At 33.8% G+C, this 25,140-nt stretch overlaps 7 protein-coding genes across 7 annotated transcripts; 2 read left to right on the plus strand and 5 right to left on the minus strand.

Moving 5' to 3' along the window:
- Nucleotides 1-2,397: 2,397 nt before the first annotated feature.
- LOC131617961 (hydroquinone glucosyltransferase-like) lies at nt 2,398-4,226 on the minus strand. Its single transcript, XM_058889232.1, has one exon. The coding sequence runs from the start codon at nt 4,186-4,188 to the stop codon at nt 2,677-2,679; it is 1,512 nt and encodes a 503-aa protein (XP_058745215.1). The 5' UTR covers nt 4,189-4,226; the 3' UTR covers nt 2,398-2,676.
- Nucleotides 4,227-4,769: 543 nt separating this feature from the next.
- LOC131619802 (hydroquinone glucosyltransferase-like) lies at nt 4,770-6,227 on the minus strand. The gene has a single exon (XM_058890860.1). The coding sequence runs from the start codon at nt 6,225-6,227 to the stop codon at nt 4,770-4,772; it is 1,458 nt and encodes a 485-aa protein (XP_058746843.1).
- Nucleotides 6,228-7,494: 1,267 nt separating this feature from the next.
- Nucleotides 7,495-7,929, minus strand: LOC131619803 (uncharacterized). Its single transcript, XM_058890861.1, has one exon. The coding sequence runs from the start codon at nt 7,927-7,929 to the stop codon at nt 7,495-7,497; it is 435 nt and encodes a 144-aa protein (XP_058746844.1).
- Nucleotides 7,930-9,103: 1,174 nt separating this feature from the next.
- On the plus strand, nt 9,104-11,334 carry LOC131616081 (uncharacterized). The gene is made up of 4 exons (XM_058887309.1): nt 9,104-9,507; nt 10,179-10,337; nt 10,447-10,555; nt 10,819-11,334. The coding sequence occupies exons 1-4, from the start codon at nt 9,172-9,174 to the stop codon at nt 10,995-10,997; spliced, it is 783 nt and encodes a 260-aa protein (XP_058743292.1). The 5' UTR covers nt 9,104-9,171; the 3' UTR covers nt 10,998-11,334.
- Nucleotides 11,335-11,433: 99 nt separating this feature from the next.
- On the minus strand, nt 11,434-13,159 carry LOC131619805 (transcription factor DUO1). The gene is made up of 3 exons (XM_058890862.1): nt 12,966-13,159; nt 12,137-12,374; nt 11,434-11,998 (listed from the first exon to the last, which is right to left on the minus strand). Exons 1-3 carry the CDS (start codon nt 13,157-13,159, stop codon nt 11,495-11,497), a joined length of 936 nt encoding a protein of 311 aa, XP_058746845.1. The 3' UTR covers nt 11,434-11,494.
- A 3,832-nt stretch (nt 13,160-16,991) lies between these two features.
- Nucleotides 16,992-19,987, plus strand: LOC131616078 (obtusifoliol 14-alpha demethylase). Its single transcript, XM_058887307.1, has 2 exons — nt 16,992-17,665; nt 18,854-19,987. Exons 1-2 carry the CDS (start codon nt 17,198-17,200, stop codon nt 19,853-19,855), a joined length of 1,470 nt encoding a protein of 489 aa, XP_058743290.1. The 5' UTR covers nt 16,992-17,197; the 3' UTR covers nt 19,856-19,987.
- Nucleotides 19,988-20,154: 167 nt separating this feature from the next.
- Nucleotides 20,155-21,952, minus strand: LOC131616080 (UPF0481 protein At3g47200-like). The gene is made up of 2 exons (XM_058887308.1): nt 21,823-21,952; nt 20,155-21,588 (listed from the first exon to the last, which is right to left on the minus strand). Exon 2 carries the CDS (start codon nt 21,530-21,532, stop codon nt 20,198-20,200), a length of 1,335 nt encoding a protein of 444 aa, XP_058743291.1. The 5' UTR covers nt 21,533-21,588; nt 21,823-21,952; the 3' UTR covers nt 20,155-20,197.
- Nucleotides 21,953-25,140: the final 3,188 nt, after the last annotated feature.

Raw genomic sequence — 25,140 nt, forward strand, 5'->3', positions numbered from 1 at the left:
TTTATATAATAATATAAATTTAAATATATAAATTTCGATTAGAGAAATCTTTATTTCAATTAGATTAAAAAAATTATAATAAATCGATTCTACCTATCCGTAGTTGTATAAATTAATCTGCAAAGTAAAATTATATAAATTTTATGTTGTATTGTATTATGATATTGATTAATAAAATATGAAAGAAACAAAAAATTCAACATCAATCTAGCTGTTTTCACTCTGTCAAATTGATTTTTATCTGTTTCAAGTTTCTAGAAAATGTCTTTTGGACGATGACATGATAATACCATTTTGTAGAAAGAACATAATTGGTAGCTGGAGAAGCACATGGCGAACCATTATAATAATTAAAATAGTAGAGACATATCTCCAATCATCTTATATATCTTAAGCAATGTTATTTGCACACTAGTTTTTTTGACACCCTATGCTCCCCACTATATTATTAAAGCTCATTTTGACTGTAGTACAATATCGGATAGACACCATATTCAAATACACATTCAATTGTCTTTATTCTTAAATATTATTGTTTAAAAATAAATAAATAAAGTCTTAAATAAACTACAACTCAATTTTTTAATTTTTTTATAAAAATATTTAATCTTATTCTTCAATTTTAAAATAAAATCGACAAGAAATATAGCCTAAGTGTTTGAGCTTCTATTCCCAGCTCCTGCATTTTTGTGTTTTATTTAAAATTTTTAGTACAATATAAATAATATATTCTGTAATTGTTTAAGAGTACATGTGTGCATGTTTCTCCTGTAAAGACAGAGATCTTAGTAGATTTATAATTCGATAGGGTGGTTAGCGCATATGGAATCTGCTCCGTAGACAATGGAAACATGGTTTCTTTTGCTATTGTTGTTGGTGTTGTTGTTGATGAAGTTGTTATTGTTGTTGTTGTTTGAAAAAAATCTATATGATGGATTGCAAGACCAAATAAAATTTTGGTTTAAGGAAGGTTTTCTTACATAATCTCTTATCATGTAATTGAAAAACTCATTTTATTTATCCTATTTTTTTTATATAAAAAACAAATGCATGAAAAAGCCATTGAAAATATATATTTGATTCAACATTTGTTCTTGTCCAAGATTCAATGAAATGGGTTTCTAACATTTGATCTTCTACATAGATTAAAGCGATGACAATCAATCAGATTCATAATTTGTCAAAAAAAATTATATATATATATATATATATATATATATATATATATATATATATATATATATATATATATATATATATATATATATATATATTCCTCAGTTATTCTAAAAATTGAGAGAAAAAATAGCGTCTTTTTAAAAAACGAATATGCAGTTGTCGGCTATCGAACCCACTACAAGTTTCACCTTTCCCCTCGGTTGCAAGTAGACGATCAAGGAAAAAAGTGGCAAATTACCACGACACCATTCGTTACGTCGCCCATAAAATCGGGGTAATAACCATTTCCAAACCGAAATAAATATGTTTTTTTGTAGTAGTGAAAATGGCCAACTAACAACACAGAGAAAATATCTAAATACATTAGCTTCTCACATCACGTGAGTTAGTTGTCAATACCACAATAGCTTTATAAGTCTCTAGCTTTATAAGCCTCTGACAATCCTTATCCACTAGAGGTTGTTAAATATTTGTACTTTTTGCGAGTACAAATAATTTTTCTATGTGGTCTGTACGTGCATTGTCTTAGTACCTCAAGACCTACTCTTGCTTCTTTTTCAATTCACTGATAAAAAATTAAATAAAACTCTAAGCGCAAGATCAGACATGATTTAACAACTTCACACTTCGTGTTCTTATCTTCATAGGTTCAAAATCATGACTTTATCACTTGAAGTTCTTGTTCTTGATTAAATTTTGTCTAACATTTATGTTAAACTTTGTCTAACACTTTCAACTGAAACTTGAGACACTTGAACTTATGTTTTTTTTTTCTAATCGATGAGACTTTAGATATATTCTTTCTTGCTTAGTTGTCATCATCAAAATTATTAGAATACCTTCATCACACTTAGAACCACAATCTCCTGTAACAATTCTTAAAAGTATAATGAACCAGACATTTTCTTCTATAAACTAAATCGATTTAATCAAATTGGATAAGCAAATTAGATCTTTATCCCCATACGTCAAATTTTTTGATGTGTTTTATAAATAATTCTACTAAGTGGTTTAATTATTTTTTTTAAATTTTATTCAACACTACAAAATTTCTATGTTCAATTTTAAAAATCAAAATTATATTTCTCTGCTCAATTTTAAAAATCAAAGTTATTTGCAAAACATTAGACTTAGATTAGATAAAACTTTTAATCAAATACAACAAGGCTATTTCATGAATTAAAAATTCTTTTAAGTCCTATTGGGATATACACCACTTAATATTCAAATTAAATTTAACCAACCAACGAATTGACCTACTCTCGATTCAATCAATTAAGCTGTTTAATTCAATTAGATTTTTGAAACCATTCTTTGCACCAGTCTTCTCCTTTCTATGATGAGTGATCTTAATTTCAAAGTTATTTTTGTTCCAAACGATCCCATGTCAATAATACCTTACTTTTCAATGAATTCCTTGCAAAGATATCTCACATTCAAAAAACTAAAGGACTCAAAATAATGATACAAATACATAATAAAATGGACCCTATGAAACTAATTTTCATTATAGCCTTCCATATTGGTCCATTTTGTGACCAATTGAGAAATGATAGTTAGGGAAGATCCATCAACTTCTATTGCAGTAGCAGCATCATCTTGTAGGACTTTCATCCTTTCACAAATCTCAACCCCTTCATCTCCTTCCATCAACCTCTTCAACACATTCACAATTTCACCTTTCTCCACAACACCACTCACATTATCAATCTTTGGCCTTACAGCAATTTTAATCCCATCAGCTAGAATGGTTGCAATCATTCTTTGTTCAGCAAAAAGTGGCCAAGCAATTATAGGCACCCCATTCACAACACACTCAAGTGTTGAAAACCAACCACATTGTGTAACAAATCCACCAATAGCTTTATGGCTAAGAATCTCAACTTGTGGTGCCCAATTTGAAACCAAAAAACCTTGCTTTTTTGTTCTTTCTATAAACCCTTTTGGCAAAAAACACAAAGGATCTTCTTGCCCTAATAAATTAGGGTTAGGAACAGCAAAATAATTAGCACTTGCTATATCATTTGGCTCTCTCACAACCCATAGAAACTTTTGCGAACTCAATTCTAACCCTAATGCTAACTCATTCATTTGATTTTGGGAGATTGTTCCTCCACTCCCAAATGAAACAAAAACCACAGAATTAGGTTTTTGTTCATCTAACCATGATAAACATTGTGACTCATTTTGATTATTGTCACTATTTTTTTGCATGATTGGTCCAACCATGTAAACCGGAGGGTGAGAACCGTTGATGCTTCCTTCATTCATGGCTTCAACTGCTTCTGATTCCAATTCCACAAAGCTATTGACTAGTATACCGTCGCAAAGATTTATTCCTTTCGAACGGAGGAGAAAATGGTTGTAAGATTCACTAGTCCTATCTTGAAATGAAGATGGAAGATCAGTTCCTTGAAAAGGTACACAGCCTGGCATTTTGATTGGTTCTTTCAAGTCTCTAAATTCACCAGAAACTGTTTCTTCTAGAGCTGTTGAATGAAAACAAAGAGATAGAACTGTGGCTGATGAAGGAAAATATGTGTAAGATAAAATGTTGAGTTTCTTGGCAAATGTGAAAACTTCATAAGCAAAATAATCAGCTATTATAGCAACTAGTTTGGATGTGTTTGTTGATGAAGTTATTGAGTTCAATGCATCAAGGATTGATGGCATAGTTAGAGACATAGCAAGAGGTAGTTTGAGTGTAGGGACAGTTTGTGGTGGCAAGTTGATTGGAGGAAGAACAATGATATCTATGTTGAGAGATGAGAGAGAATCAATGGTGGATTTGGATGCATTGGAAAGTGATTCTAGTACTGGAATGATTAAGGTGATGTGAAACTTGTTAGGATGAAGTTGAAGGAGTTTCTTGATGAAGTTTGAAATTGCTATTTGATGGCTAACAATGGGAGCAGAAACTACTGCAATGTGTGTTTTTTTCTCCATGAAATTTTTGTGATAGTGTGATGTTGTTAATGGAAGATTGATTTGGTTACTTAAATAAAACATGAAAATGGATAGATCTAAAGTTGAACAGATGGTAGTAATATAAAATGTTTGTACAAATCGAGGTTGTAAGTTTTTCTATCATCAAATGAGTATTTCAAGAGAGCAATGCTATTTAAACATTTGTATTATATTCCAACACCTTCTCGACACCGTAGCCTTTTTCATGTAAACTTAGTCTTGCACGGAAATTGAAGTAGTAAAAAATTTTATCGCAAGAATACATGTTAAAAGATACTTTAATTAGAAATAAAATATTTAAAAATAAACTTAGTCTTTCATGAAAATTAAAGTAGTAAAAAAATATATTGGGATTATAAAATAACTTATAATTTGGAACAAATATTTTTGATAAAAATGACTTATAATTTGGAACAGACAGACAATTTAAATACCAGACATAATAGTTATAAATAACAATTAAAAATTAAAATTCCAAATAAAATATATTAATCACGCGTGGCCGTCTATGTAGCACCGACACTTTTGAAAAAAAAACGTGTTTGTGTCAGACACCTATATCAACACTTATGATTATGTTAATTTTATTTATTTTTTTTTAAAACTATTATTGATATCACGGTTTAAATGTCGGGATCAGGAGGATGTCCGTGCTTCGTGGCTGCTAAGTTTTTCCATTTTAATGCCAATTGTGTAAGAGTCCTTGTTGAAGATCCATTTTCCTTCAAAGCATCAATAGCACCACCTTTCAAATTTTCCATTCTTTCTCTAATTCCTTTTCCTTCTTCACCAACCATCAAATTCTTTACAACTTCACCTATCTCTTCCCTTTCAATTACACCTATGTCATTAACTTTAGGCCTAATTGCAACCCTTAAACCATCACTTAACAAAGCTGCATTCATCTTTTGTTCAGCAAAAAGTGGCCATGCAATTAATGGAATTCCATGTACAATACTTTCAAGTGTTGAATTCCAACCACAATGACATAAAAATCCACCAATCGAACTATGACCTAGAATTTCAACTTGTGGTGCCCAATATGGAACTACTAAACCTTTCTCCTTTGTTCTTTCCAAAAAACCATTTGGTAAAAATTTAAAAAGAACATCATTAGCATCATTATATTCACCTATTTCAAGATCATCAATAACACCATGTTTATTTGGTGGCCTTAAAACCCATAGAAAATTTTGACCACTTAATTCCAATCCTAATGCAAGCTCAATTATTTGTTCATGAGAAAGTGTTCCACCACTTCCAAATGAAACATACAAAGTAGACTTTTTTTCTTGTTTGTCCAAAAATTTCAAATATTCAAAATCATTGTGTTTATCACATGAATCATTTTGTATAAAAGGTCCAATTGGGTAAATGGAAGGAACTCCTTCACACTCCTTTTCTTGCAAGGTTCTTATGGTGATTTCTTCAAGCGCAAGAAAGCTATTAACCATTATACCATCAGCTAAATAAAATCTATCATTACCTTCAAGAAAAACCTTGTACGCCTCGCTCGATCGATCTTGCATAGGATCCGGGAGATCGGTAGCATTGATCGGTATACAACCGGGAATCTCTATTTTATCTAATAGGTCTTTGTACTCGGAAGAAATTGTTTTGTCTAGATACGTAGAATGCAAACAAAGTGATAGTAACATGGTTGTGGATGGAAAGTATGAATAGGCTAAAATATTGAGTTTCTTGGCTAATGGCAAAACTAGGGTTATTAAACCGTCGGCAACAACGGCGACAAGTTTTGAACTAGAATGTAATGTGTTCAAAGCGTCTTGAATCAAGGGAACGGAACAAAATATTGTGGCTTGAACTTTGAGTGCAGGGTGAATATCTTTTGGTAAGTCTTGTAAATTTATTGGTGGAAGGAAAATATAGTCAATGTTTGATGGAAGAGTTTCAAAGAGAGATTTGACATTGTTGCATGGAGAAGAACCAAAAGTAGGGTTTATGCATGTGACATGAATGTTTTGGTTTTGATGAACCAATTGTTTGGCGAATTCAAGAATTGAACGTAGGTGGCTGTATACAGGAACTGTAACTATGGCTATGTGAGTTTTGGTCTCCATTTTGATGACTTAATGTTCACTTTGTTATGAAAATATTGATGAATTTATAGGAATCAATATTGAAGAGTTATGTGTGATAACTCTCTTTTGGTTTGAAACTTCTTTAAATTAAATTCATTAAGAGAATTGATATTCATATTTAACTTCATTTACAAAATTGAGGAGTTTCAATATAAAAAGAATTGAAACCTATATCTTGATTTGAAACCTATATTAAAAAAAGGAACGGGAGGTTTGTGATATTGTAGTAAAAATCATCATAATTATGAGTTGTGGTTTTGTGAAACTATGCTCCAATAGGTAATTACTAAAATACTTATAACTGAAAAAGGTTAATAAAAATCTAATAATCATTTATTGAAAAGTTCTAATATTAATGTTGTTTTTTTAAAGAGAATCGGGATATTTCTCCATTTAAATATCGATACGAAAATGTTTTGTTTAAAAATTAAACATTATAATTTTGTAAATGTTTTTAAATTATAGTGGTGGAAATAGGCTAGGTTAGGCTAAACTTTAAAAGGCTTGAGTCTGGTCTACGATAAACATAAAAGGCCTGAGCCTGCTCTATGACCTATTGTAGACTCTTTTTTTTTTTTTGTCTGACCTGACCTTTTTAAAAGTCTGACTTAACCTGAAAGTTTATTTAAAAGACTATTTTTCATTTAAATTTTCAATTAATCTTTATTTTTTTTGAAATTTTGGTATCCGGCCTTGCGAACTGACTAATCCAAGAGGACCAATTTCACCGTCCACTAGTCTGGTCTACGATACACCATGGATTTTTCCAACAGCTTTTACCCACGACCACTGTATCATCCGCGAATTGAAGAAGCTTTACTTCAGTATCTCTATTCACCTTGTAACCTTAAAACTGACCCTCCTCCCTAGCTTTCCGGTGTAGCCCAACAAGACCTTTAATTATCAAAGTGAACAAGAAAGGTGATAGGGGGTCCCCTTGTCTTAACCCCTTTTTCAACCTTAAAGTCTTTGGTTGAGCTACCGTTAACCAAGATTGACATGGTACTGTTGAATATGCACGCTTCCATCCATTTACACCACTTTGAGCCAAAACCAAATTTGACAAGCATCATTCGCAAATAATTCCAATTGACGAAATCGTAAGCTTGTTGGAAGTCCAATTGACGCAATCGTAAGCTTGGTTGCATGATCGATAATTTTGTTTTGAGTTAAAACTCCTTCTAAAATTTGTCTTCTTGGGACAAAAGCTGTTTGAGTTGGTGAAATTATGCCGTTGAGAACCCTTTTAGTTGGCAAGAATCATAGACAAAATTTTGTACAAGCAGCCCACTAAACATATTGGCTTAAACTCATTCAGCCCCTGGGGATTAAAATTCTTCGGGATTAGCACGATGAAGGATGTTGTGATTGCTTGAAGAAGGCACGCATTTAGATAGAACTCCTGAACAAACTTGTCAATGTCCTTTTCAAGGAATTCCCAGCATTCATGAATAAATTTGAAGTTGATTCCATCGGGACCAGGGCTTTTGTCCCTGTCCGAGTCCAAAACACCAGCCTGAATTTCCTCCTCTGAGAATTTTGTTTCAAATGAGAGCCTTTCACCTTCCGAAATACACCTAAAACCAACCCCTTTCATGATAGGTCTTTCCACCACTTCCTCCTTAAATTTCTCCATAAAAACCTTGAATATCTCACTACGAATACCCTCAACGTTTTCCATTGTCACGCCTTTGCTATTTTGAACCGACAATATAGAATTTCTCCTTCTCATTTCCTTGATCACCGCATGAAAATATCTTGTGCTAAGATCTCCTTCGGCTAGCCATTTTTGTCTTGATTTTTGTTTTAGTAAGCACTCTAGGTGTTTCCATATTTCATCATTAGCCTAAACTCTAGAATTTTCCATATTGTTTTTAACTCTTTGATCCTCTTCAACTGCCGCCTTATCACATTCATTCAATTTCTGCACAGCCTCCTCAACTTTCAAATCCACTCACCCGAAGCACTCCTTGTTCCATACTTTCAATTTATTTCTTAACAATTTAAAGTTTTCCTTAAGAACGTGCTTGTTTTTCTTCTATTTCAATAGCGTTCCACACATTCTCCACAAAACTTTTGAATTCTTTTTGTTTGAACCAACAATTATTCACCTTGAACGGTTTTGGGCCCCAATCGATAACATTTGCCTTTAACCATATTGGAGCATGATCTGAGATGTCTTTATCTCCAATCATCTACCCTACCATCTTCCACTTATCCACCATATGCTCCGATAACAGGAAGGTATCCAATCTACTCCTAGCACTACCTTCTTTGTTTGACCATGTAAATCTGCCTCAAATGGATGGTACCTCAATCAACTTCATGGCATTGATAAAATCATTGAGCTCAATCGCTTTTCCAGTCCTAAACAAACCATTTATCCCCACCCTTTCAATTTTGTCTTTGACTGTGTTGAAGTCTCCCCCTACGCACCACCACCTAGGTCCAAAGTTGTTCTTTTTTTCCACAAAGTCAAACCACAATACTCTCTTTCTTTCTATCAAACACAATGAGTATATGTTTACGAAATAACAACCTTGATCCCTATAAATTACGCATATCTCCAAAGCACCTTCTGTTTTAAATATATTAGTGTTCTTGTCTCTCCAATTTCCATACTAAAACCTTCTTACAATAAAACAACTATATCAATCAAATTGTATTCTATTATATATTAGTGTTCTTGTCTCTCGCCAATCTCAAAAGTAAAAGTTTCTTACAATTACACCAACAATACAATACCCATCAAATTTTATTTTTTCTATAAATAAATATTTTATCACATTATACTACTTGTTTTCAAAACAAAAAACACTTGTCGTAACGTGATTGGTGAGAGAACAAAACCAAAGTTTAATATTGTTCTCTTCATAGAGGAACCCGTTCTCTCTCTCTTTCTCTCATTCAGAAAAACGAAAAAATGTCTTCAACATCGAAAAACCAAACTCCAGAATATTACCAAAACGTCGTCGTAATGAGACACGGCGATCGCATCGACAACTTCGATCCGTTATGGATATCCACAGCGCAACGACCGTGGGACCCACCTCTCGTTCAAGAGGGACGGGTTCGGTCCTTCTGTACGGGTCGGAAGTTTCGCAATGTTTTCAAATATCAGCTTCATCGTGTTTACGTCTCACCCTTCCTCCGCTGTGTTCAGACCGCCGCTGAAGCCGTTATCGCTCTCTCCGCCGTTGATGATAGCCCCGAAGCTCTCACCGGAGAGTCTGTTAGATTTGATCCTTCTAAAATTAAGGTCCATCAGATTGCTTTAATTCATCATCCAATTACATTCATTTTATTTAAATTATATTTTACAATGAATCACGGACACCCCGAATACGATTCAGATACAGACTACTGGTGCAGACGTCTGACATGGACACAGATACATTTTCTAGTCTTAGATAGATATTTTAGAAACAAATCACAATTATGATTCATATATATATATATATATATATATATATATATATATATATATATATATATATATATATATATATATATATATATATATATATATATGATATGACAGGTACAACTTTAGAAGTAATTATGATTAGAGATCAAGAGTTTTTTTTATGATATCTTAATCATGGATGGATATTGTAAGAAAATTTTATAAAAAAAGTGTATACGAGATAAATATTTCAAATGTTAAGATCACGTCAGACACATTTCTTAACATGATATCAGAGATGTATCAGATCCAGTGAGCCACCAGCTACGAGGTTTTTTCTATCGGGCCACTAACTATTTATTTCCAAACTCTAGATGTCGTGTTTTGGTCCTGGGCGCAAGGGTGTGCGTTTTGTGTTAGGCCAAACACATTTCTTTAACATAGATGTTTCGTTACATTGAATCAAAATTGATTTTGCCTTTTAATTGTTGCTAAAATTCTCCAACTCACAACCACAACTGCAGGTCTCTGTTGAATATGGATTATGTGAAATGATGAGCAGAATGGCGATTAGGCTTGACGTGGCTCCTAAAGATGGAAACTGGGGTTTTAACATAGCAGAGCGTGAGGCCATGCTTCCGGCAGGGACAGTCGATAAAAATGTTGAAAAGATCTATAAAGAGGTATAAACTATACTGGATTCTTGTTCATTTTGAGTAGCATATTTTTTTGGCACTTGACAAATTATATTTATGATAGTTACTTTTTGGTTTGAGGAATTTTTCACTTTAGTTGCCTAAGTATGAGGAGCCGATTGCAAGCACGAAGGCTAGATATGAGCAAATAGTTAAAGACCTTGCTGATAAACATCTCACTGAAAACTTGCTTCTTGTCACACATGGTATGTATCATATTGAATTTCTTGTCCATCATAAGATAGATCTGTTATATAACACGATGCTCTATTTTTAGTACAAAATATTGTCAAATAGGGATGTTATAGCACCGTCGGTTAGCGAAATTTGAACTAACATGTATTTTTTGCGATTGGCAATGTTGCTGCAAATTATAAAAGAACTTGAATTCACTGGTCAATGACAGATTGAAATGAGAATCATTCTCGTTTTTGTAAGTTGAAATCTAACTGAATTGTACCTTTTCCAGGAGAAGGAGTTGGTGTGGCTCTATCTTCATTCAGAAAGGGTGCTGAAGTATATGAAGTTGACTATTGTGGATATGTGGAACTTAGACGCCCGATTTTCAAGAAAGATAAGTCATTTACTGCAGGACAGTTTGAAGTAATTACTAATACCGGACAAACTGGCGTAAAATATTCCATCTAAAGTCCTTGGTGCAACGTCATACATCAGTTGAACTTCATGTTGCTCGTCTACGAGCCAGTTTCTCACTTATCACTCTGCTTATTTTGACATTGGAGTTCTCCAATGTCCAAATGACTTCCATTGTGCATGCTTGATTCAGTAGGTGAATTTTAGCTGCATATTCTTCTGCACTCTTATGGCATTTTCCTAGATTAAATAGTAAACATAGGAGAGACAGAAATCGAAATTGGAGGAATTTATGTTGCTATTTTATTGGGAAGATACTTCTTGTTTGTACAATAATGAACCAAGGTGAGATAATCTTATTTGAGTTTAAGTTTAAGTTGTTTCTGTTTTATCACTTTTTTGTTGTTGGAGAGGAATACCGAATACATGTAGAATAAGATCAAAACTCATTGCAGCATTAATACAAAACATAGCATAAATATATCCCAGATTACAAGAAATAACCTAATTTTAAGTGTTACAAACAAAATAAATAACAATGGAAACAAAATTCAGAGATTAGATGGACTTGCAGGTGAATCAATGTGATCGTACATGTCTTCAGGAAAATCATCAAAGAAACTATCAATGTTTGTTGAGAAATCATCATTTGTATCCATATTCCCAAATCTGCAACTCCCTGATGGCTCAAATGAAGGAACCATTCCAAACTCGGATGAATACAAGGGATCAAAAACATCAAACGAATTTGGTTCATCAACTCTTGACATTGGAAAAGTAAGATCAGTTTGGAGTTCGGGAATCTGAGGAAATGCATTGTGTTCAGTACTTTTGTAGCTCGGATCGAAAGGGGCTAAGTCTTTGTAGCTCTGATCAAAAGGTGTTAAGTCTTGTTCGACATAGTTTGCGTCGATACTTGGCTTTTCGGGTTTTACAAGATCTTCTAGTGGCACCATTTTGATAACCTCAGAAGATTTTTCAATGCAGGGTAATGAACACGGGTTAGGCTTTGATGATGTTTCTCCCTCTGATGAAGAGCTGAACTTATAAGGAATCTGAAAGAAAAAACACATCCGATCTCAATTCATGGTGCAATTGATTAGGCGAATCCGGAAAACCTAAGACTTTGAGGAATCTGAATTCGAAGAAATGACATGACAAGAAAAATAGGAACCTTTGTGTTGTTTAATTACCTCTGAAGTTGGAACATGGGAAGAAACTTTGGCTTTGTTTTTGTGTGACTTCGAGGTTGATGTTGATGATGATGTTTTGAGAAGCCTAGCCAACCTCTTCTGTCTACTGCTCCAGAAATTTTTGACATCATTGTCTGTTCTTCCGGGCAAGTAGGATGCAATCTTAGCCCATTTGTTCCCAAATTGTTCCTGCAACTCTATCACAATCCTCTCTTCTTCTATTGCAAACTTGCATCCACTTTCACATAGTGAAACACCCCAAACACAATAATCAAATTAGAAAAACACATCAAATAATTATTTTAAGCCTAAACTTAAGCAATCAAACATGTATGCACTAGAAGCAAAATTAACCAATAAACTCCGTCTTTGTAAGCAAACCGCGGAGACTAACATGAATATGGACACTAACACAGACATGTCGATACTAATAATGTGGAAAAAAAAATCAAATAATTGAATGTTATCACGAATGTGAAGTATCTAACACCCAATTTGGACACTAAATACTAAAATCAGACATGCATATATATGTACTAGAAACAAATTAACCAATTAACTCCATCTTTAAAACAGAATTGTTGAATTAGATATACAAATACAGACCAAACACTAACACCGACAAAAACATTAACAAAACATATTGACATTAATATTAATATCAGCGAAAATAAAATAATTGAATATAATCATGTATGTATGGCGTTAGTATGTATTATACCATCACATGTCGACGTATCGGTATGGTGTGGGTGAAGTATATATTGCAAGTAACAAACACAACAATGAGAAGAAGAAATGAAAGTGAAATGCAATGGTAGTAACTTACTTTTTGAGGTTTGGTCGAAGCTTATTAACCCAACGAAGACGACAAGACTTTCCAGTTCTTTGAAGAAGACCTTTGGATCGAATGGAGCTCCAATCTCTTGGACCATATTTCTTAACATGATGAAGTAAAACATCATCTTCTTCTGTTTTCCATGGACCTTTCTTCACATGTTCTTGTTCTTTCTTCCCATGCATTTTTCTCTCTCTTTTCTTCTATCTATAATAATAACACGACACAGACAACTACTTTAAACTAAGACTCTGATATTTTTGTTTTCTACTAGGTTTCAAATGCTTGGCATTTTATTTTATGTTGTTTTCTTCCTCCTAAATATTTGCTTCACACTATTCCATGTTCTTAGACTTGTGCGGTTATGGTGGTTACTCATTCTTCCCACTAAACATGCCCACGTTGTCCATTAACAATTTAATTTATTATTATTATTATTATTATTATTATTATTATTATTATTATTATTATTATTATTATTATTATTATTATTATTATTATTATTATTATTATTATTATTATTATTAACTAATTTATTATTGTACTAAAAAGTTTATTATTATTATTAACTAATTAAATGCAATCAAAATTTTCCATTGTGTTTAAGATTTTGCTTCAGGGCGCTTCATGGTTTTATTCATAACCTCTATTTATGAGAATAGTGTGTTTTGACTATTTCTCAAGAAGTTTGAACCAATTTTCTAAAAGTGAACTATAAAACTTGTCCATATGTTTTTCTGTATATGTTCTTCTATGTCAACATTTATAATATTTGATAAAAAAGAGAAGTTAAGGAAAAAAATTAGACTCATCTTGTGTTTATATTATTTGGTGTGATAGTATATTTGACTTATTCAAAATAAAATTTCCTACATTGCATTAATTTGCTATTTACTAGCGGACACTTGTGGTTGTGGTCTCCGTCTATCCACATTTTTAAAAAATATTTTACTTAATCTAGCATTGTTTTTTATCAACTTTTTCTTATATAAAAAAAATACAATAATATTGTTATTTTTGTTTTAAGGCAACGTTTGATTTGCAAGAAGATGATAACGGAAGATGATAAAATATATGACTAAACAAATAATAAAAGTATTTGTATATATATATATATATATATATATATATATATATATATATATATATATATATATATATATATATATATATATATATATATATATATATATATATATATATATATTTTTTGGCTTCATACATGTTTTAGTCTTTTAATTTAATTTAATGTTTCATTTTATTCTCTTAATTAAAAAACGTTATAAGTTAGTCTCTTAATTTTGCTTCTGTTATCCTATTTGATCCATTTCGTCAATTTCTAGCAAAAAAAATGTCATGTTCTAGTGATGTGGATGTGTAACAAGGTTCAAAGTTCAAATGTGATTTAACATCTTTATAGCACCTACTTAAGTGAAAACACTACTTTATAGCATAAATTCTTAGTCACATTTGGACTTTGAGCCTTGTTGTACATCTACGTCACCAGAATTTAACAGTTTTTTGCCAGAAATTGACGGAAGGGACCAAATAAGATAATTGAAGTGAAGTTAAAAGACTAACTTGTAACGTTTTTTAATTAAGTGACTAAAGCGGAACATTTAAGGGACTTGGAGACTAAATAAACCTATATTTTTTAAATAAGAAATAAGCAACTTGACATTTAAAAAGAAGCATTAAAGGTGCTCACCGTTATACAACCAAGAAACCAAGAAAGAAGCTAAACATCAATCAATAACCAACTAAAAAATAAAGCTACAAGAATTACCCTCAACAAGCCCCTGGGTTATTACACCAATCAACCCAAGTAATGTTCCTTCCTTTTTTATGGAAAGTATTTAACCAACCTCGGGCTAAAGCATTTGTTCTGGGTCGGCCCAATTATTCCAATTGGGCCAATCCACTCCTTGGTCCAAGGCATTCTGGTCCATACACACGGCAGCCTGCCCCGGTCCGCTCCGGGAAAACACGAGACACAACCGAGCACGCTAAAAGCCTCGTGCTCGACAACGGCTAGTCCCCATGTTTCCTGGCCTAGTGCCTCGCATTAATCCTCAAAATGTGGAGTCCTTTTCCATTGAACTGCCATATAAATAGTCCTCCAACCCTAGAGGGCAAGATAATCACTTACCCAAAATCTCTCACTTTTCTGTTGTACCTTGTTGTCCAAACACTTACTTTGGCATCAAAGTGCCTTGCAGGTACAACAACCTTTTTCTCCTCCAATCGTCTCGAAATTCAAGCTTCACCGTTGCTGGCCACCTGTTCTGCTCGGAAAGATCAGCGTTAATATAACTCAACACATATAAACTTATAAGAGTACAACCCTTAAAAAGAGTGAAATTTCTACAAAACTAAATAGATCAACAAAAGGCAAAACTAAAAAACCAATAAAAGATTGAAGAATTTAAATTTTGTAGCCTCACCAACAAAGAGTCAGCAATCGACATAGCATAAACACCAATTCAAAAGAAAAACTTGTTCCATAAGAGATTAGAGAAAGAATAAGAACAAAACAATTGCTCCACGTCTTCCTCTTCCAAAAAACACAAGGGAAAACAACATTATGAACACCTTCAATAATTTCCCGCTTAACTAATTCTACTCTAGTTGGCAACTTATTAAGAATTAGATTCAAACCAAAAATAAGAATTTTGCTAGGCACTTTAGATTTCCATAGACAAGCTAATGCTTTAGCTTATAGAGGATCCAAAATACGCACAAAAACACAAGCTTTACAAATCTTCTTAAAACAATCTTTAATCGAAAAACCAAATTTATTCCTTAACCACATGAAGCGGCCGTTATCAAGAGGCTTAGGCTCCACCCCATTCAAAAGCAAAAGAAGCTCCTCCAACAATAATGTGTCAACTCCACTCAAGGCCACTCCATTGAAACCACTGTCCCACACCCAAGAATTATTTGACCAAGCCCTCACCTCTCAGACTTTAAGCCGAGACAAAACACAACATCAAAATAAAATGGGAAATAAGACTCTAAGAGAAAAGGAACCTAACCAGTGATGTCTTTAAAAATATGAAGACGTCCTATTTCCAAGTTTACAAGAGATGGAAGAAGAAAACCAATTAATACGAGAGGAGTTATCCATGGGTTCCCCAATAGATCACAAGTCCTTCCACCACAAGGACGTCCTCCAACTCAAACACACTCCACCTAAAACTCCCCACTTCACATTACCATACTTACAAGATAGAAGATCAGACCACAAAGAAGAATCCTCATTTTGAATCCTCCACTTCCACTCACTTAACAATGCAAGATTGAACAAACCACAATGTTTAAGCTCCAAACCTCATTTCTCCTTAGATAAGCAAATAGAGTCCCAACTCATCCAAGTAATTTTCTTAATATTGTCGCCCCTCCCCATTAAAACCCTCTTTGAACCTTAATGTTCACCTTATGAGCATTGTGGAAAGAGAAGAAAAAAAATCGACATGTTGGATAAAAGGGAATTTAAAAGAACCACCATACCTTCAATAGACAATAATCTATTATGCTACATCGCCAACCTTCTTTTAAACTTGACATTCCTTCTTTTCTTTCCACTAAACAAACCAGCTTAAATTCATCGAGAGAATGAGAATTATCCGCTTTGGAGATCAACACAATGAAAGTTACTATGATCGCTTTCGGCACTCGAGCACCACGATAAAACCCCTCCACCACTCTCAAAAGATCATCCTTCACAAAATCCAAACACTAAATTGTCATCAACCACCTCCACCTTAGTTTCTTGAAGGAAACAAACATCAATGGCTTAACCCATTGATATCTTTTCCACGATATCATTTATTGATTTATGCCTTTCTCTTGTTGGCTATTTTTTTTCTTTCTATTCTACACAGCTAAGAATAGTACTTTTTTAATAACATTCCCCAATCGATGAAACCAAGAAATAACAAAATTTCTAAATCAGTTCACAAATATAAAAAATAAAAAATGAAAAATGAAAGAAACAAACAAACCCACAGTTTCATCCTACCCTTAATCCATGAGCCCAGCTAAGCCAAATCAAATCCACCTTTATAAACAAATCTACAAATAAGAGATTGATTCCTTTCTGTTCTTTACTACTAATACTATACCCACCACAATCACTCATCTCTCTATAATAATAATGCACTTGCCATTACATCTCCCAATTTTCTAGATCTACTTAACACTCACTCACAACCATCATCATCATGGATTTTTTCGACGGAAACAAATCCCTCAACACCATTCTCCTCCTCATCACAACCATAATCGTAGCAAAACTCATTTCATCATTCATCATCCCCAAATCCCGCAAACGCCTCCCCCCAATTCTCCCTGGATGGCCCATCGTCGGAGGCCTCTTCCGTTTCCTCAAAGGTCCAATCTTTATGCTCCGTGAAGAATACCCCAAACTCGGTGGCGTTTTCACCTTGAAAATCTTTCATAAAAACATCACCTTTTTGATTGGGCCTGAGGTTTCTGCGCATTTTTTTAAAGCTCCGGAAACTGATCTTAGTCAGCAAGAGGTTTATCAGTTTAATGTGCCGACTTTTGGGCCTGGGGTTGTTTTTGATGTTGATTATTCTGTTAGGCAGGAGCAGTTTAGGTTTTTTACTGAAGCGCTTAGGGTTAATAAGCTTAAGAGTTATGTTAATCAGATGGTTTCTGAAGCTGAGGTAATGTTTTGTTCATAACCCTTTGTCTAATTCGTTGTTAATTATGCTTAATTGTTATGTTTTTGTTTGTGCAGATTATCTGTTTGATGATTTGTTTGTTTTGTTTTTTATGAATTAATCAATGGCTGATTTTGTATGTAGAATAAATCTTGAATGTGTTGGAATATCAATATCAACTTTAGTAGTTATAATAACGAATAGTGAGACATTGATTTGGTCGGACCTAGATCCGTTTTTTAAGAATGATATTCTTTGAACAAACATCTTACAGTTGGATACAATAGGGTAATAAATCTCTCTCTTTTTTATTAATTGCTGTTTTGTGTACTTGAGTTGACCCTTTTTTTTCTTACTTGAAAGACCACATGTTTGTGCATTCAATGCTTGTTATGTGTCTATTGAAGGATTTGATTTTATGATCTTAAGTGAGGACATTTATATTCATCAATGTGTCTTTTTGGTTCTAGGGTGACAAAAATTGGTTTAAGTTAGTGTTGAAGTGAGTTATTGTGTTTGTTTCTATGGTGACAAAAGTTGATTTTGAATGAATTATTATAATTGATTCTGGCTAAAAGTAAGTTGAAAGTAAAGTGGTTTTTTGTTTGGACACATTCATGTAAAACGAGCTGAACAGATATATTGAATCAAAAGCTCCATTTTATAACTTAAAAGTTAGAATCAATTTGGAGGTAAAGTTAATTCTACTCTTGGAATCAATTTTAGTTCACCCAAAGGCCTACCAAACATACACATACAATAAATTTAAATGTAAAAGTGATATTTTGAGTTATAATCAATTCTGGTTGGTGGTCTGGCAACACCTGTGGTGATCTGTAGTATACATGATACACTGCAGGCTGGTGCTGTTTCTGGTTAACTTAATGCAGTTTTGATTGAATGATTTGGCTTTATGACCTTAGGTGAGGTCAGTTATATCTCAGCAGTCATGTTTCTAGCCAATGGTTATTAACTCCACACTTTTCATGGAGCCAAACTCCCAACTTAACTGAAAATATAATTTTTCACTGCAACTTGAATTCATTCTCATATATTGATTAATTGAGTAAGCTTTTAATTCTATTGGGACTTGACTTCATTGTTTGTTTCTTTATGTTTGCAATAGTATAAACCTCTGTTGTAACTTTCTTTGGCTGAGTTGTGTTTCTAAAAAATGAACCAAATTTGCAGGACTATTTCTCTAAATGGGGATCAAGTGGTGAAGTTGATTTGAAGTATGAACTTGAGCATCTGATCATCTTGACGGCCAGTAGATGTCTGTTGGGACGGGAAGTTCGCGACAAGCTCTTTGACGATGTCTCTGCATTGTTCCATGACCTCGACAATGGAATGCTTCCAATCAGTGTTCTCTTCCCATACCTACCAATCCCAGCTCACAGACGCCGTGACAATGCACGCAAGAAGCTCGCTGAAATCTTTGCAAGCATTATATCTTCACGAAAAGATTCCAACAAGTCAGAGGACGACATGCTGCAGTGCTTCATTGACTCAAAATACAAAGACGGTCGCCCTACAACAGAAGCCGAAGTCACCGGTCTCCTCATTGCTGCTCTTTTCGCGGGGCAGCATACCAGCTCAATCACCTCAACTTGGACCGGAGCATACCTCCTGTGTAACAAACAGTACCTTTCTGGTGTGGTGGAGGAGCAGAAGAACTTGATGGCGAAACACGGCGATAGAGTTGATCATGATGTTTTGGCCGAGATGGACGTCTTGTATAGGTGCATTAAAGAAGCCTTGAGACTCCACCCTCCATTGATTATGCTGCTTCGAAGCTCACACAGCGATTTTAGCGTCACTACAAGAGAAGGGAAAGAGTATGACATTCCAAAGGGTCATATAGTTGCTACATCCCCTGCATTTGCAAACAGGTTACCTCACATTTTCAATGAACCTGATAAGTATGATCCTGATAGGTATGCTGTAGGGAGGGAAGAAGACAAGGCGGCAGGGGCATTCTCATACATTTCATTTGGTGGTGGTAGACATGGATGCCTCGGAGAGCCGTTTGCATATCTGCAGATAAAAGCAATTTGGTCTCATCTTCTTAGAAACTTTGAATTCGAGCTTCTGTCACCTTTCCCTGAGATTGATTGGAATGCCATGGTTGTCGGAGTTAAAGGAAAAGTTATGGTCCGATACAAGCGAAGGGAGCTTTCTGTTAATCAATAGGACCATGTTATCTTTCACTGCATTCTTGAATTTCATTTTTAAGTATTTCTTGTTAGTATTTTTGGTTCTGCTTTAGTGTCCATGTTCACTGTTTATTTGACATTGGATATCAAGAATCTTGATTTTGACTTCTCTTTGTGTAATTGTGGCAAGTGGTTTTAACTTTTTTGTTTTAGTGAATCAGATGATTGGAATGGTTACTTGGGATAAAGTGAAATGGTTAGAGTACATTACTTAGTTTACTTTTAAAAGCTATAGAATATTTCCATGAGATCATAACAAGAAATCATGTGCAACAATAACTACTACAGGTGATTCAGTACATATATATTTCTGAAGTAACTAAAACATTAGATGAACAGTACGATAGAAGTTGAAGATGATGAAAACTAGAACAATTATAACAACTATGGTAGAACTACTTCTCCAAGGATCATGAAAGTAAACCCGACTTATAGTACCCATAGCTCTTTTCCACACACTATTGTAGTGTTCATTCAGATCTTCCATAACTTGATAATAACATGAAGAGTTTGTTACAACATGTTTGCATAGACCGTTAACAAGAGTTGTCAATTCTTCATTGCTTTCAAGCTCATGAACAATGACTTCTTTATCTACGAGCAACTCTGCATCATCTTTGGTACGAATAAGAGAATCAATCAAAGAAACATAGTTGCAAATGTAAGGCTCATCAGGATAGTGACATTGCTCGAAAGCGATTAAGTTCCTAAGAACACATTCCGTCGCTTGATCTACTTTTAACTGTGGTAATAGAAATCTAGCTCTGAAAAACCCGCAACATGGTAAACAACCTAAACAAAGAAACCAACTCAAAAATGTTTTTTTCTCAAACTTAATGTCAAGTAAGCTTCTATTATGAATTTTCTCAAAGCTTATACCAGCTTCATTCAACTTTGTTGCAGTCCTTAACATCAAACACTCATTTTGAGAATCAATATACTGATTACTCATTTTCTTATGGAGATAAGAACATCTAATCAAATCAACGAAATGAAGTGATTTCTCCCATTTTTTCGCCTCAAACTTTCGTTCATCAGATTCCTTGTGACGAGGGTAACAAGATGCAAAATACTCATGTGCCAGCTTGAAAAACCAGTTGTTCTTTTTGACACTGCTTGGAACAACAGTGTCATATAGTTTTTCCAACACATAAATTGGAAGCTGATTCTCAAGAAGCGACAAATCGCGTTGAATACTCTTACTTACGCAAAGTTGAGTTACTATATAATCATCTTTGTGTTCCCATTTTTTATTCTCTCTTAGAAAAAGCTCCATGATGAACACAGCATCCAACAACATCATGTCAACAAATTGTTCATTGCTGATATCATTGAATTTCTTCTGATAACAACGGCGAATATTTTGTTCATCTTGTACAAGGAACGATCTATAGTTCACTAAATCACTTTTTCTTTCTAGACGATTCCGAAAGAAATGAAAATATCTTTGTTTGTACTCTTGCATTTCCTCGAGTTTTTTGTTGTTATGGTGGATAGGACCGATTGATACGAGTAGAGGTGTATAAGCTTCTTCTTTCACCTTCAAAAGAATAGCAGGAACATTGTATATACAACATTGAGGCCAAAGGGAAGGTTCTACCTTTTCTCGAATGTTAATGATTCGTTGGATATGATATTCATCGGAAGATCCCATGAGATCACCTTTTTCTTAGCCGCTAAGTAAGCAGATCAATTGACAGACACTAAGATCTGTTTGGATAAACAACTTAATTAAATATTTGTAGTATAAACAGCTTATCATTTAAGTACTTATGTTTATTCTATTTGTATAATAAAATATAAGAAAAACCATAATAGGAGAAAAGGGATATAAGCTAGAAAAACACTACTTTTTATGATAAAGAAAAAAGCATGTAGCATAAGTTTGGAGTGAAGTATATAGACTCAAAAAACAAAGGCTTAAACAACAATAAGTGATAGAACCTGAAAGTATGTTTCCTCCAACAACTTCTGAGTTCCAAGCTTCTTGCACTAAAGTTCTAAGCTTTCTGCAATGATCCTTAAACTAAAGAGGTATGCTTTATAGAGATAGAAGTAATTAAGTGAGACTTAGACACACACTGAATGTCTATTCATGCTTTAGTTTTTTCCTTTAGTAATTATTATGGTCAAAGAAATATAGTTTGAAAAATGCTAGTTTAATTGCATGCTAGCATAGGTGATGATAATAACTGAGATCTGTTTTTGGTTTGAAGAGATGAGAAAGTCATATATGTTTACATCAGAATTTATGTTGGTTGGTGAGCTGAATTTACAGGTTAAATGAGTTATCATCAACAGATATGCAAGCTACTTTCTCAATTTACTTTTATTAAGTGCACTCGTATTCATATAAAAATATTCTCAAGAAAAAATTTATTATTTTTTATATATATTGAATAGTTAATGTTTTTAATCTAGGGAGCTTCTCAATTTCTTGCATTGTGCTATTAACATGGGTAGAAAAGACAAAGAAGTTGAGGTTTACGAGAAGGTGCTAGAGAATAATCTTGTTACTAAAAATCAGAGCTTTAAATCATAAAGCTTAACACTGGCACACAGGACAATACGAAGGTTAAAAAGGGAACCTCCACCGTTAGACCTCAAGTATGAAGATCGTCATAAAAGGAAAGGAGACAGGGGCAAAATACTTGGGAAAATTTTGGAAATGTTTCAATGGAGCCCTAAAGTTGTTGGGCAAAAGGAAAAGGATTCGAGTTTGAAGAAAACACCCTCTTGATTTAGAGGGTTAGGAAAAGTCAAGCTAACCGGCTATAAACAAAGCGTTGCGTGAGAGTCAACCCACGTGTTTTCAATTTTACATTTTTGCTTTTGTTTGTTTGTATTTGTAGAAAATAAAGAGGTCAATCACTTGACACCTGTTAGTTGCATGTAGGCATAAATCTTCAGGTTATGTCTTTCCTTTCAATTACTTATTTCCTTTAACATTAAGGACTATGTGGGATTTAAGTGTGAGAGAGGATTTTTCAATTTTTAGTTAGATTTGTTGTTTTCTAGTTAGGATTTTTTCCGCTTTGTAGTTAGGACTTTATGTTATTTTTGTTGTTTAGTTGTTATTGAGCCATCAACATGTGTTGTCGAATCATTTATGCATGTGATTTCTGCTTCTATTATCTGCCTACCCATTCTTTGAACCGAATTAATTTATTGTGGTTTGTGTATTTACAATTCACTTGGTTTTAACTTTAGAATTGAGAGAAATGACATTTAGGCGATCCAAATTTGAGATCACATATAAGTATTAGTGTTAGTATTTTTCACGGATTCACATGTATGTTGCTTCATTTACTTTCTGTTTACGCGAGCTAAGTTGCTTGAGGACAAGCAATGGTTCAAGTGAGGGAGAATTTGATAACATGTGTTTTTACCATTTTAATTAACTTGGTATTTATTTGTTTTAACGTCTTTTAAGTTACTTTTGCTTCGGTAAGTTGGCTTTTTTACTTTGCATTTCAGGTACAAATGATTGACACTAGTTGTAACACCATAAATCCAGCATACAATTGAATAGAGAATTTAATTAAACAAAAAGGAGTGCTAACAACACTCTATTTTCAACACTCTCTCAAACACTCACTTTCTTTTTTGTTGAAATATGTGTGAGTCCTTCATTTTGGAAATAGGTCCCACATAAAATGGTAGGACCCACACATGTTTCAACCAATAAGAAAGTGAGTGTTTGAGAGAGTGTTGAAAATAGAGTGTTCTTAGCATTTCTCTACACAATATCACCATTCACTTATTGGTTGAAACATAGGCTACTCCGTAACACAGGTTACAACATGACAATTTAGAACCTGTCATCACATGCTCACCTTCACTTAAGGTATCATCGCAGAGGAATCATTATTAAATCAAATAAACAAAATATTTCAACTCATAACACTTAGTCTCATAAACCTTAATTTTCAAAACATGACAAAAGGAGTTTTATTGTTCAACTCACAACAACTTCGAAATCTCAACAAAACATAAATAGTAACTTCAACAAAACAAAACAAGTGAAAGCAAACGTTCCTAGCCCAATGTTACATGATCAGAGCAAGACCTTACTAATAAAGTGACAAACTAATGGAAGTCACTCCAAGAGCTATCTTCCACTTACTTCAACAATGTTTCTCCCGAGTATCTGCAAGTCGTCCATGGTGGAAAACATTAAAGTAAATGGGTGAGAATACACATCAATAATTAATGGTGAAAACAAATGGGAGTAGATTGTCACATAAAAACAACATACTCCCTCCGTCCCATATTATAAGCAAAATTAATCTTTTCAGAATCATTGAATAATTAATGTATATGGACTATATATAGTCCAAATATATTAATTATTCAATGAATCTGAAAAGGTAAATTTTTCTTATAATATGAGACGGAGGGAGTACACATTACTCAATTAACGCCAACATATTAAGAATTCTCATCCAAATGACGCATCACAATAATCAATACAAATGCAACACTTATGCCATGTAATCAACACCGACTCAACATGCATGGGGTACCAAATATGAACACTCAGGTTTATCTCGCTCCATGATTCCCATCATAGGATAAAATTCCCTCTTGGAACCGGAACACACCAAGATCGCTACCATCACCATAGGTAACGCTTCACCGGTCCCCACCGGAACCAGTTACTCACACTCGATCCTTACTATAGGATCAAGGCCCACCAAAATTAGATCGAAGTCCGTATACCATGATGCACGATACTCAATAACATGTATTATCACAAAAAATTCATCAAAAGGAATCACCATACATCTATCATCATCATGTATAATATTATTCACCATTCACAACCACAATTCAAAGTTACGACAATCGACAACCAACATCAATAGTAGCAATTTAACAATTACATAATCATGGACATTCAATCATTTTAATTCATTATAACATCAACATTTTATTATGATAACTCAACGGTTCACTACTCGATCATACAAACCATCACAAACATCTCTACAGTAGACACCGACTCAACATGCATGGGGTACCAAATATGAACACTCAGGTTTATCTCGCTCCATGATTCCCATCATAGGATAAAATTCCCTCTTGGAACCGGAACACACCAAGATCGCTACCATCACCATAGGTAACGCTTCACCGGTCCCCACCGGAACCAGTTACTCACACTCGATCCTTACTATAGGATCAAGGCCCACCAAAATTAGATCGAAGTCCGTATACCATGATGCACGATACTCAATAACATGTATTATCACAAAAAAT

This window comes from Vicia villosa, linkage group LG7 (assembly GCF_029867415.1).
Source record: "Vicia villosa cultivar HV-30 ecotype Madison, WI linkage group LG7, Vvil1.0, whole genome shotgun sequence".
NCBI classification, from domain to species: Eukaryota; Viridiplantae; Streptophyta; class Magnoliopsida; order Fabales; family Fabaceae; genus Vicia; species Vicia villosa.

Coding starts and splice junctions, on each gene's coding strand:
- LOC131619802 (XM_058890860.1), bottom strand. CDS start 6,227: ATGGAGACCAAAACTCACATAGCCATAGTTACAGTTCCTGTATACAGC.
- LOC131619805 (XM_058890862.1), bottom strand. CDS start 13,159: ATGCATGGGAAGAAAGAACAAGAACATGTGAAGAAAGGTCCATGGAAA. Junction 12,375..12,965: donor CTTCGACCAAACCTCAAAAA/GTAAGTTACTAC, acceptor ACTATGTGAAAG/TGGATGCAAGTTTGCAATAG. Junction 11,999..12,136: donor CCCATGTTCCAACTTCAGAG/GTAATTAAACAA, acceptor TTTTTCTTTCAG/ATTCCTTATAAGTTCAGCTC.
- LOC131617961 (XM_058889232.1), bottom strand. CDS start 4,188: ATGTTTTATTTAAGTAACCAAATCAATCTTCCATTAACAACATCACAC.
- LOC131616081 (XM_058887309.1), top strand. CDS start 9,172: ATGTCTTCAACATCGAAAAACCAAACTCCAGAATATTACCAAAACGTC. Junction 9,508..10,178: donor TTGATCCTTCTAAAATTAAG/GTCCATCAGATT, acceptor CCACAACTGCAG/GTCTCTGTTGAATATGGATT. Junction 10,556..10,818: donor CTTGCTTCTTGTCACACATG/GTATGTATCATA, acceptor TACCTTTTCCAG/GAGAAGGAGTTGGTGTGGCT.
- LOC131616078 (XM_058887307.1), top strand. CDS start 17,198: ATGGATTTTTTCGACGGAAACAAATCCCTCAACACCATTCTCCTCCTC. Junction 17,666..18,853: donor AGATGGTTTCTGAAGCTGAG/GTAATGTTTTGT, acceptor CCAAATTTGCAG/GACTATTTCTCTAAATGGGG.
- LOC131616080 (XM_058887308.1), bottom strand. CDS start 21,532: ATGGGATCTTCCGATGAATATCATATCCAACGAATCATTAACATTCGA.
- LOC131619803 (XM_058890861.1), bottom strand. CDS start 7,929: ATGGAAAACGTTGAGGGTATTCGTAGTGAGATATTCAAGGTTTTTATG.